At 35.4% G+C, this 12711-nt stretch overlaps 1 protein-coding gene across 3 annotated transcripts; it reads right to left on the reverse strand.

Annotated features, from left to right (window-relative positions):
- Nucleotides 1-1396: 1396 nt before the first annotated feature.
- LOC111407142 (phosphatidylinositol/phosphatidylcholine transfer protein SFH13-like) lies at nt 1397-6997 on the reverse strand. 3 transcript variants are annotated; one of them, XM_023036464.1, is made up of 15 exons: nt 6742-6997; nt 6130-6304; nt 5693-5996; nt 5129-5228; nt 4771-5037; nt 4373-4450; nt 4167-4271; nt 4046-4095; nt 3864-3963; nt 3666-3764; nt 3478-3588; nt 3089-3251; nt 2153-2535; nt 2002-2076; nt 1397-1833 (listed from the first exon to the last, which is right to left on the reverse strand). In XM_023036464.1, exons 2-15 carry the CDS (start codon nt 6134-6136, stop codon nt 1792-1794), a joined length of 1884 nt encoding a protein of 627 aa, XP_022892232.1. In that variant the 5' UTR covers nt 6137-6304; nt 6742-6997; the 3' UTR covers nt 1397-1791. The 3 variants fall into 3 exon arrangements, with proteins under 3 accessions (XP_022892232.1, XP_022892233.1, XP_022892231.1); XM_023036465.1 differs by having other exon boundaries at nt 6130-6231; nt 6729-6997; XM_023036463.1 differs by having other exon boundaries at nt 6729-6997.
- Between the last annotated feature and the right edge of the window lie 5714 nt (nt 6998-12711).

Genomic DNA, 12711 nt, shown 5'->3' on the forward strand with positions numbered 1-12711 from the left:
CCATATTCTGAGCTGCTATGTCTCTCATGCCTGCAGCTATCTGGGCCATTCCTTCGGTGAGTGCGGCTGTTCTTTCACCTCGCCGACGCCGGTGATGCGGTCTCTGATGAGTAACATTGTTACGAAGTACTTCCTCCTCAGAGGCCTCTCTGATGGGGTTGTCTTCACGGCTGTAGCTCATCCTACCTCTTCTTCCAAGGATAGTAAGAACTTGGATTGTAACTTGACTCTTATTCTTTTTCAAGAATGCCGCCCTTTTCAGGGTCAATTGCCGGTTTTTCGGTGGCTTCCCCGACGGGGAATGTAGGACTTTGAATGGGGAATAACGCTTCCCACAGACGGCGCCAAACTGTTGACCCGTAAAAATGGCTCTTCCACGTGGCCAACTTGCAGCTACTCCACGTATTCCTCCCTACGAAATTAACAAACTGTCAGGCGCACACGGCCGGAACCAGCGGTGGTGACGACCGTATACACTCCGACGGTCAAGTCAGATTCGGGTGGTCGGAACAGTGTCCAGGAACTACACAAATCAATCTATCGATAAAAGGGGGAGGAGAATATATAAACTTGTTATGGAGTGCTATCTATTGAGAGTTTCATTACCTTTGGCTCTGGCCAATCTTTGGGTATTTATAGATGGTATGAGCCGTGGGATGTGGAACACGTGTATACATCTGACGGTATGAAGTGTCTGCTCATAGACGTCAATCAGCCGCGCTTGTATGGTGGGCGGACAGTTTGTTTCCCCCGAGTTGAATTGACATAAAGTTGATAAGTCACATCAAACAGCTTTATGGGGGACGTCACATCAATTTAAACCCTATATGCAGAGCAAATCTTAAATTGGCAGCGAATCTTCTAACGGGGGTTCGAGCCACTTGAACCCGTCCTCGAAGACGGGACGTCAGTGACAGGAATCGGTGTATCACTTCGGGGGGGGAGGCTTCGGGAGTTCGGAGTGGTCTAGTCGATTTTCGCCGACTTCGGAGTGGTACTTCGGTGCGTCTGTACCGAGGCTCGCAAAATGAGGCGTAACACTCCCCATTTTTGTGTTGTTCGGTCATCCCTTGGGTTAGGGCTTTTGGTGCTATAGCACATTCCAATTCTTTATATATATGCGGATGTAGCTGAGCACATTTCGTGGATCTTGGTCAAAATTTTCAATTAGCTTCGGTAGGAAGTGAGGCTTCGAAAGTTGGACTTATGGAATTCTGTGTGAGGTGTAAGTATATTTTCTCAACTAGGACATCAATCTAGTTTAGTCAGAATTTATACAACTCGGTATCACAATTCCTTTTCTACAGATTTATGGTTTCATAAGTGGCTTGTTCTGTAAATTTGAAGGTATCTGCAGATGCAGAATTATGATAAGAATTGTAAATAATAACAAAAGTAAATGACAGTACGGTGAACCACTTTCTCCATACATTTGGGTTTTGCCCATGAGATGCACCAAGTGTGATGCATAAGTCTATTCTTTTACTGCAAAACATTAGCCAATATTCCTAAATTCAGTTGGAGAGGCTCATATACATGTTAAATTAGATAGTAGACAGCAAAGTTAAAAAAATGCTGCCACCCCTTTTCATTTTCTATACTGTGCTACATACACATGGCATATAGGCATGCAAATGACAAAAATGCTGCAGCCCAGTGTAACTTGTCCGAAAAACCCAGCTCCATCTAAGAGATTGTTGGCGCGTGAGAGCGAGAGGAAAGGAAAAAGAGATTGCCATACGAAGTTTTCCTGCGTAGTATCTTGTGTTTTGCCGAGCTGCTGCAGTGTCTTCAAATCTCTGCTTTCCAAACTTGCCAGAACAACCTTCTTCGCTGTAAAAATAAAACCCACAAATTGGAAACGTTGAAGTACATTATCTATTAAAAGAAGCCCAGTTGGGACAAGAACAAGAAAAAGAGTTACTCGAATAGAGAAATAACTAGCATAAGGGGACTGGAAAGAGGAATAAAGAGAAACGTTAGCTAGGCAAAATTACTTACATGAAATCTGGACTCCCTCATATTCTCCAGCAACTCTCCAATCTCAAGCTGCTTCATCACTGTAGCATGTATTTCCTGCAACGAAATACAAGGGATCGATTATACACGCTCAAACTTTTAACAAGATGAAATAAATATATGGGATACTTACCCTCTTTGTTTTCTCAAGGTCAAGCTCTAAGGACTTGATCCTGTCCATAGATTGCTTAAGCATTAGATCCTTCTGTAATGGAATTTCAGCAGGCTTCTTGCTTAGTTCTTCCAACGAATTTTCCAATCTCTGGAGACGCTGCAGACATGGAAGGACCTGGTCTTCACAAACAGCTTCAGCATTAGCTGGTGGATGACTGTCTAGTTTTGGTTCACCTTCCAATGCGTTGGATGGATAAGCATTCGTCTGTCTTCTCCAGTATTCAAAAGGCACATTACGAATTGAGGCAAAATGTTTGATCGTGAAAGACATCAATGTTCTTGAGACTAATGATAAACTTATTTTCTCCTGGATAGTGTCAAACCAATTGGTAAACAGAGAACCTAAAAGATATACAAGGCATGAGTCCCAAGAATGAAGCAATATTCTATAGATTCTACTTTGAATGTTGAAGGAATCGGAACCATGCTAAAGCCTAGACTAATTGACACAAAGAAATGCCTTTTATGGCTTTCGAATGTGATGCCTCTAGGGTATGAGAGAATAGGTAAAGAGAGATAAACAAAATGACAATCTAATAATATGACCAACTCAGAAAGACTATGTTTTCGAGGTAGTTATAATGCACTCTCTCAAAGGGGATAAAATACTATAGCTGGAAATTTTTTGTAGAATGCCTCTATTTATACCAGAATTACATGTAAATTGTTGATTCTAATATGAATTACAGAAACCTGAGCTATGCCATTGCAAAGAAAATATCTGTAGGTTCATTCCACAAGATTCAATCTTGCAGTCATTTCTATCTCAAAATCATTCAATTAAATTTAATGCATTAGACATTTCCTTACTATTAAGAAAACATTGATAATGCCTGCTTTGATTGATGGGGGGGAAATGCATGACCATATTTTGATTGTAAAGAGAAACACATACCTTCTAAATTCCGTTTTTCATCACCATTCAAATTCCTTGAGTTGTCTGTAATAGAAGACTGACGCTGAAAATTTTCCATTCCTTGATCGTTATCACTACCTTTATCAACTGGAGTAAAATGATCATTGCAATTGTAGTAGATACTATTATCTGGTATTTGGGCCTGCATCAGTTGAATTTTCACAAATCATGACCCACAAAACATGAATGCACAGTGCTAGCACACTGTGAAGAACTATCCATGAACAGACCCATACAGGTGATCAAGCAAGAGTTTGCATCCTTGTTTCAGCAAATAGGGAGATGCAAGGCATATCATTGTAACATATCTAGAATAGTAGGATAAAAAATATCATTCTTAAGAACTGAGAAAAGCTAATCAAACTTACTTCGTCAAGAATAGGAGCCAATAGGGTAGACCTAGAGACATTTCTTCTACTCGGAGAGCAAGGATCGTCATCTGACCCTGACTCAACTGTCAATGCACCATTTGTTTTCCCCTGATGGTATGACACAAAAAAATGTTAAATTTACAGATGACGAAAATTCAATGTATGTCAAAGCCTAGAATTACTACCTTGAGTGGATGCAGCTGAATATAAGATTCAATTTTCTGATGGCTGTTGGCTGTTATGGTTATCTGTTTCACGAGAGTTGTTTCTGCATTATACACAATCTACAAATTGAGAGAAATTTTATATTTCAGTCACGATGGATAATTTAAGAGTTATGAAGAAATCAGAAACAGATGAGCCACTCTCAGAAACATGTATACCTTCATTATTTTAGGATCATTCCATGGACCCTGATTGGATGTTAGGCAACCTCCCTCAACAGAACAAGTGCAGGATCCACCTAAGAAGTCGGGCAATTGACTAAGGGTAGATAAACCGAGCATTAGATCTTGTTATGCTCGAAAATCACATTAAACAAAAAAAGAAGGGAAAAACAAACAACCTTGGATCAATGACTTCTAGTAGCTTCCTCGTAGACTTAGGGTCCAAAACCTGTGAAAACAGAAAGTGAATATGCAATCAATTAAATGCAGTTAATATGGCAACCAAAGAAAATCCTTTACCTGTATTTTTGCAGTGGTTTTTGCATCCAAAAACTTCTGTGCAGCAGGCCAAATCACCTTCTTGAAGCCAAGTCCAGCATTAACAATGAACATACTATGGAGTGTCTGCAAATAATTATTGGAAACAATTATGGGCAAATAGACCACTGTTGAAGGGTTCGTCAGGATTAAAAAAAGAATATTTTACATGAATAAGCTAACAGTACCTCGGGATAGTAACTATTGTCAATTTTCGTCATGGCTGCAAATAGACTAGCAGCAGGCTTTGTGAAATTTTTAACTCCCTGCATGTATAAATTATTCCGTTTATTACACAACAAAATAGAAATACCATTGTAATACAGGTTACCAAAAGGAAAAGAATACCTCCTAAGAACTAGAGAAACAATATATGTACTACTTCCACCTCAATCAACAGAATAGTATTCTTCTAATCCTATTAACAGGGATGGTGCTTAATCTGAATCTTTTGATGCATAAACATAAATAGTGAAAAGCTAATTTTTTGCTAAATCAAAGTCTAAGTCAACCCAGGAATATGTGTTGTACAACTTTCAAATTATATTAATATTTATAGTATTTTTTAAGAGTTGAATCAACTTACAAGGCCTTGCACGTCCAAGATTGTAGTTGTTGAACAGATCCGCCTCCTTGCAGCTAGAGAACAGGCTGGGAACTTCTCGTGAAGGGCCTTCTCAAACTCCTGAACATGATATTTTAAGTAGCGATCAATTGTGGTGATGCACATTAGTTTGCTTGGGTGAGCTTTTCCAAGCCTTTCAATATAAACAGGTCTGCCTTCCCTGTCAACCCCGTGATATCCTTGGGGGTAACATTGCAACACTTCTTCCAGTTCCTCAAATTCGAAGTCCTGAAGATTCAAAGTAGGAACAGATTTTAACAGCAATGTAAATACTTCCTACTCTAGCATTGGTGTGCGGGTGAACATATAACAAAATTACCTCCAGTGTGGTATCCACTCCAAACTCTCTCCTCCAGTTAAGCATCTCTTCCCACATTTGTATGGTTTTGTCAATGTCAAAGTCTCTTGCTTTCAAAAATCTACATAAAACACATCAAGGGCTCAAGACTTAACCATCCTTGTGCAACCAAATTAAATACAAGTAAAAACCTAATATCCAAATGCCACACCAACTCAAGAAAGATGTGCACAGGGTCATGCATCGATCACAATATGAAGCTAAGCTATCTTCTTATAATGCATTTTTTGGCTCAAAAGCTCCTATTACTTGCAAACCAAGCGAGCAAAGCACATTCCATAAGAACAAGTAACAGTTGCAGCTAAATCAATTGATTTGTTTGTTCACTTGAAAGTATGGAGATGTGAATATGAAACGACTAGCATTCTAGAAGGGATCCTCTCCACTTTCAACTACCTACTATTCATTGACCTGGGAATAATTTCAACAGAATTTAGTGATTGTTCCGGAGATATTGGAGCTTGTAGAGAAGCCAACGAAAATGAAAAAAAAAATAATAATAATAATAAATAAAAATGAAATCACCTCAACAAAATATGATAGTCATCCTGTTTAACTGGCAACAAATCTCTGTCGCCGAGTTTCTGACGCAAGTCATAGACAGCACTCTCCTCTTTTGCATCATGCACATCCTCAATAGAGACTGAAGGAACCCTGTAATCAATTTTTCTTTTCCCTCTTTTCATGAGAGAATGAGTGAACTTGTTTGAAGCATTTATTGCCTTTTTCCTTAAAGACCCAATTTTCGATCTCTGTCGTTCATCCTCAGGGTTCCCAAAATCTGATGTCTTCTCTTTTGTGCCATCATATGGCTCTAATCCTTCTAGCCCTACAATATCATATATGGTTGAATGTAAATTTATATTGCAAACAATTTATTTTTTCCTGATAATATTTGAAGTTGTCGACAATTAAAGTGAACAACAAAGAACAGAAGCAGATATCAAAGAATACAATAATACCTGACATTTAAGCCAGTTTCAGAAGAGAAATGGCTCGATCCTCAAAGTTCAATGAAAGCAAAGAGATTTCCAAGCAAAACCAGAACTTAAGTTGTGCTGCACCTGTAGTGAAAGTGGCAGTTCACGTAACAGCAATCCGGAAAGGGAAAGCACTTAGGAACTTCTAAATATTTCACTGTAAGAAAAGATATTATAATATCACTTCCCCGACTCCTTGTAAGAAGTTCTCAGTGAAGTATCAGTGCAATTATATCATCCAGTTCAATGATAAAATGTTAAAACTCACTGCAAAATATTTCAAATCTAACTCAAAGCCCATTCAATGTCAACCAGTCAACCGACGTTAAAAATTTTCCACATTGAAAGTTCATTTAATAAAATAGTGAAAATGAGAGATTATTTTATTTAAATCAGATCAAACGTCAAATTCATTCAACAGCGATGCTCATAAACTCAAAATATAACAATGCTAGTGAATTTGCTCTGATTTCACCTCGCACTCAATCCGAAAGCATCGAAAGATTCTTTCAAACAATAAAATTATGCAATCATCACATGCTGTTTATATGCATGTTGGAAAAAAGCGACAAGGAGCTTACATAAATTACAAACCATAGAATCAACAGGAACTGGATCGAAAACTGCAGAGGCCTACTGCATAGATTCTCTATTCTTCATTGGATTGAGAAAAATCAGAATATGCCAACAAAATCCTGGAAAATATAATCTGTTACAGAGAGAAATTGCAAAAGGTAAGATCCAAAAGGTGTATGTATAACTTTTCTCTTGCAACACAACCAGATTCTCAAAATCTGATTTGTAAAGTTCCTTTTCTCCTATTCTCTGGTATTTGCCACCGCTTGGCCACGTGTCTTTTTTAATTAATTTCATCTGCCTTTTGATCAATAAAATAAAAGAAAAGGAAAAGTATTTTATTGTACCGGTAAAACCGGACGTGAAGGTGCAGAGAATAACGAGAAGAGTGTGATTCTCATACTGCGGCGTGCTTGTATTTACTACTTTTGACCTGCCTAAAGTGGTTGTTCTGTTGACCTCTATTATCGGGCTTGTACCTTTCATACTTTGACTTAATTTTTTCACTGCTTAAGTAAATATACTTGTGCAAATCATTCCAACATAATTGATAATTATTATTTAAAAAAGGTTGAACCCCAACCTTGAGGGTTTTCACCACTGCGCTCCTAAAACTTTGTGAGGGAGGTAAATCACTGAATGTGACTCAACAGGCTAGGGAACAAGAGCTGTCTGTACATTGCGCCTACAAGGAGTCGAATTTCATGTTTCAGGATTTGAACCCCCACACTAAGACTATCAGCAAAGCGTGAGATAACTTCACTCCTACTCTTTACACCACTAGGCTATGCCCCAAGTGGCTTAATTGATAATTATTATTACAATTATAAAAGGTTGAATGCGACTTTATATGAATTTTGCCCAACCATTAGTCTCAATTATACAAATCAATATGACATTGGACCAAATAATTTCAAAGTTGTCATGTAAAATATGTCATTTTTCTCTATAACGCCATCATAAAATGAATGTTCTTATAATTCTTAAATTGTGAAGATACGTAATTGAATGCTTCGTTTTCTTTTCTCATTGAAGTTGAACCTAAACTTGTGATATTTTTCAAAAAAATTCGCAAAACCCTATGAGATGATGAATAGTTTTTTTTCACAATTCAGTGACTCGTTTATGATAACTTATTCATGGGACGTTGGAGTATAACAAAAAGGAACCTAATGAATTCGGGTGTTTGAAGTTACGAAGGTAACTAGGGGCCATATTCTGTTTTCGGGCTCAAGATATCTTTTATGAACTGAAATCAAAGAATTTTTGCATATGTTCCAACCAAATGAGAATGGACTATGATTATGAACTTAGAATTTAATGATTGGATTAACATTTCGTTACTCACTTTCATCTCCACCTATTCTCTGATGCTCCTTTTTATTTTTTTATTTTTTTTTTGGGTATAACTTTGAATTGTTGGAAAAGAGAAGTAAAAGTTTTCAAGAAATCCGATAAAGTTGTCAAAATCATATAGGTCAAATGGGTCTAAAAACTGTTACACCAAAAAATGACAAGGAAATTTAAAGAAAAGAAAAATGTCCCCACAAAAATCTTGAAGAGGCCTTGACAGATCTCGTGAATAAAATAGAATCGGACAAGGGACCCTCGTAAACTGTGAAGTACTATACACAAATAAAAGGTCAAAATATTCTGTCCGAAGAAGGGAAAATAAATATATATTACGCAAGAAAACATGTCTTATAAGAACTTTTGTGGCCTGTCTGTTGCTGCATACTTACCCCCTTACTATTAAAAGTAAACGAGTTCCAACAAACTCTTTAATTTAAATTTTTTAAAGTAGAGAGTAAAATTAGTTTTAATATTTAGAGAGCTACTACACTTACTGTTTATTTATATTTATAATAATTATATTTAATAAAATATAATTATGAATGCTTAGCTTTTTAGATCATTTAATCATATTTGAACATTTTAGTCATTAACATTTAAAATAGTATTAAAATAATAGATTATTATTGGAAAAGGTAAAATTTTAAAAAGTTTGTTAGAGTTTATAAAAATTTTACTCTTCGAATTACAAGATACCCTTGATGACGCACAAAAGCTTTTGATATGCTCTAACGGTGTCGCTTTTCTTTTCGTGAGGTATTTGATAGGTTGATTTCAATGGCTAATAAACTTTTCATGAGTTCGATTGGCAAGGAAAATGTTTCCTAGAAAAGAAATTATTTTTCTTAAAAAAGGTTAAACCCTAGTAAAACTAATGTAAGATCCAATACAATAACAATTACTACACATTTTACTCTTTTGCAACGCAATCGAGTTTACATACAAATTTAGCAAACCACGATTGGTAATTATTGTACAGTTGTTCATTCAAATGTCTTGTCGAATTCCGAACGTTGTCGTCTCACTCCCTCGAGCCACTCCCATGCCCTTTCTCTGTCTGCTCCAGATCGCCTACGTGTTCTAGCGTGTAGGACCAAGCTTGCCTATGTGCTTGTGAGTTCGACATCTTTGTCCATGTGGCCCCAACCGGAAATGAGGTCAACAATATTATTAAAAAAAATTAATTCTTTTTACTAATTTTAAACTATATTGCTTTTGAAAAAATAAAATTAAACTCTCAATTTTACCAGCACAATCTCAAATGTCCAACTAGTTTAATAATCAATTATCAACTTAACAAGACAATAAACAGCTCAAAATTCAAATAATTAAAGTAGAGGGTGAAAAACTAAACTCCGATCCCTTTTTGTCATTTCTCTTTTTCCCACCATTTTAATCCACGAAAAACAATCAAACAGAGAAGAAAAGAAACTCTACCGTTAGTTTTTGTTACTTGAAAGTATTGGATTGCTTTCCGAATACATTTATTGCTTATGGAATCCTATTGACAATTCTTGTTATTGTTGCATCCGTTGAAAAATGTTTTTCAAAATTAAAATTATTAAAACTTATTTGCAATCAATCATGTTACAAAAATGATTGAATGGGCTAGCGTTAATATCTATTGTACAAGATTTGGTTGAACATTTTGATTACAAAAGTTTAATTAGCGAGTTTGCTTCTAAAAATGCAAGAAGAAATATTTTTACATAATTTGTTGCATTTCAAGGTTTACATGTGGCTTTTGTCGTTTTTAATTTCAAAGTTTGCTTATATGAATTGCACGAAGAGGTCAGCAGCATGAATGGTTCTTTGTCGATAACATTTGAATTTTGATGAAGTTTGGGAGGAGCTTTTGAACTTTACTTGTATTTTTCTTATTGAAAATTTTTAATGTATTTTTTAACTACTCGAAAAGGGCACAATTTTAAAATGCCACACATGGCGCACAAAATTTCAAGGCCAGCCCTGGAATTGCCCCAAGCTCAAATCTGGATCCACCACTAATGTTAGTGAAATTATACTTAATTAGCCCCTGTTTGCTATTCAATTTTTGAAATTCATTTTTTCTCAAACTTATTTTTAATCTTACATTTTATGGGATACTATATTCATCAATTTTTTAATCATACATTTTACTAATTTTTATCAAAATTTATTAAAAATTGAAGTTACTTTTTAATGCTAAACGGACACGCCAGTTACTGAGTCGTTTTTACCTGAAAGAAGGAAACACAAGGCGAAGTACGAAAGAGACGAAGCGCCAAAATAATTGACACGCCATGTGCAACGGGAAGAAAAAATCTTCTCTTATTCAAAATGTACGACACAAGATTTGGAGCGAGCTTATGCATGAAAAAGGGCAGTCCGTAAAGTCATAACATTGAATTGTGTTCCGGTCAGGCTCTGTTTGGTGCAAATGGTTTAAGGTCAGGCTGGGATATGAGAAGGCGACATTGGAGCCGTCGGCAGAGATGTCATTTCAGACACGACAGAGACAGAGACAGGGACAGCGACACAGCAATAGCGTCTGTGTTCGTACACCTTGTCATTTTCAATGGCAGACCTGATGTCCACATCTTTAGGTAAATTTTGTATCTTCAGAAAATAGAATCCACTAGAGAAAGGTAAATGGTCCACGTCAAAGCTCCGATCTGGAGTCGATACTCAGTAAAAAAGTAAAATGAAAACAAACTTTTGATTTAAACGGGTTTTAACTTTTTAAGTAATCGAACCTATTCTAGATTCAATGTGCCGAGTTCGTCCAATCTTTATAGCACTAACAGCAATGGATTGATCATAACAGCCGCAAACCAACTTATGTCCATAAATTACAGATCTCTAAATCCCTATACCCTATAGTTTAGAGGGCATCCTATCAATCTTAAGAATTTCCACAAGGATTTTACTGCATGTACATCAAGTCATTTTACTGCATGTACATCAAGTCTTACATAATGTCATATGTTACTCTATCATTCGTCAATTTAAAATATAGTCAACTTTTTTATCCTAACATTTCCCTCGACTCATTTTATGTAATCCATGTACAATTTTTATGTATAAATAGCATAATCATTCTCATAAAAAGGAATTATACGTGTGGTTAAATGTTGCACAAAGCCTTACTTAATGACTTATTTAGGTAAATGATGTAATTAACGAGATCTTCACATGTTAAACTTTATTATTAAGTTATGTTTTTTTCGCAGTACGTAGAAATTTTAAGCCAAACTTGTTTTTTTGTGAGCATTTTGCGCCGATGTAGGACTATAACAAGTGTGACAACTAATTTACATTTTTTCTTTTTAAATTTGACTGCTATGTTTTTCTATAATTCTTATATCCATATTTTATGTTTGTCTAAATATTCATTGGAAGAGGAGCTAATAAATGAATGGAGAGGACCGGACATGTTTGCAGGGTCCTTACTTTCACTGACCGTTACATTAAATGATAATTTTACAGGGATCATAATCAAGTAATTAGTAGTTCATAATTACTGGAATGTTAACATAATTAGATTTTGATGCTTGTACACCGAGCTTGATGCGAGCCCCTTCTCTTGTGAGCGTTCTATATATCGAACTGACAAGCTCAATGTACGTGTACCAAAACCTAACATAATTACATTTGTCGTCTCACAAGAAAGTGTTGTGTTTCGGATCCGAATCGTGTTAGTCCTAAACATTCGACTTCATTTTGACCTGATACTTCCCTAGCGTAATGTCAGCCTAAGTTATTATTAGAGTTTAAAATACCAGTGGGTCTTGGAATAATGCCATTGTTGAGATATACATGAAAATCCGAAAGATCAAGACTCTTAATTTTTAAAGAACATCTTGATTATAAATATAAAAAACATATTTAAATTTAAAAAGTAAAACTCCAATAAACTTTCTATTTTTGCTCTTCATTTTATTTTTCCCAACTTTCATTTATTTTTTTTCCTCATTTTTTAATTAATATATATTTTTAAATTCATTAGCTAAAATATTTTATAGAACATTAATAATTAATATAGAAAGGAATTTAAACCTGAAATGTTATTAAATAATTTAAATGGAACCTTAATAAAATACAAATAGAGAGTATTTAACTCTTCAAGTGCGGAGTGTCAAACTCACTCTCTGTTAGGTTCTATCTTAAAAGATCAACCTTGTTAAGAGCTGTTAAGAGAAGTGGTCCAAAATCTTATAAGTTGATCTAAATTTTCATCTTTATTCGATGTGAGATTTTATACCTTAACATGCCCCGCAAGATAGTAATTAATTTGAGCAAATCAATTTTGAAATTCGTATGCTCATTTATTGAGTCTATATTGGATCAAATCACTTGTTGGAGTTTAATGGACTTAAGACTTAGATTTTTCATCTTAAAAAATCAACCTTATTAAAAGGTGTAGCCCAAAATCTTATCAGTTGATCTATGTTTTATCTTTATTCAATGAAAAATTTTATCCTTATCTCTACATCAAAAAGTGAAAATAAAAAAGCTCTTGAAGTTAAATTTTAATGGGGGTACTTTTAAAAATGGTATTGTCAAAGAAGGGAAATTCGACTTAGACTTGTTCAATTCTTAAAATTATGACAATGGCCTATTGAGTGTTAAAAGACAAAAATACCCTTAAGTGTA

This window comes from Olea europaea, chromosome 13 (genome assembly GCF_002742605.1).
Source record: "Olea europaea var. sylvestris chromosome 13, O_europaea_v1, whole genome shotgun sequence".
Lineage (NCBI taxonomy): Eukaryota > Viridiplantae > Streptophyta > Magnoliopsida > Lamiales > Oleaceae > Olea > Olea europaea.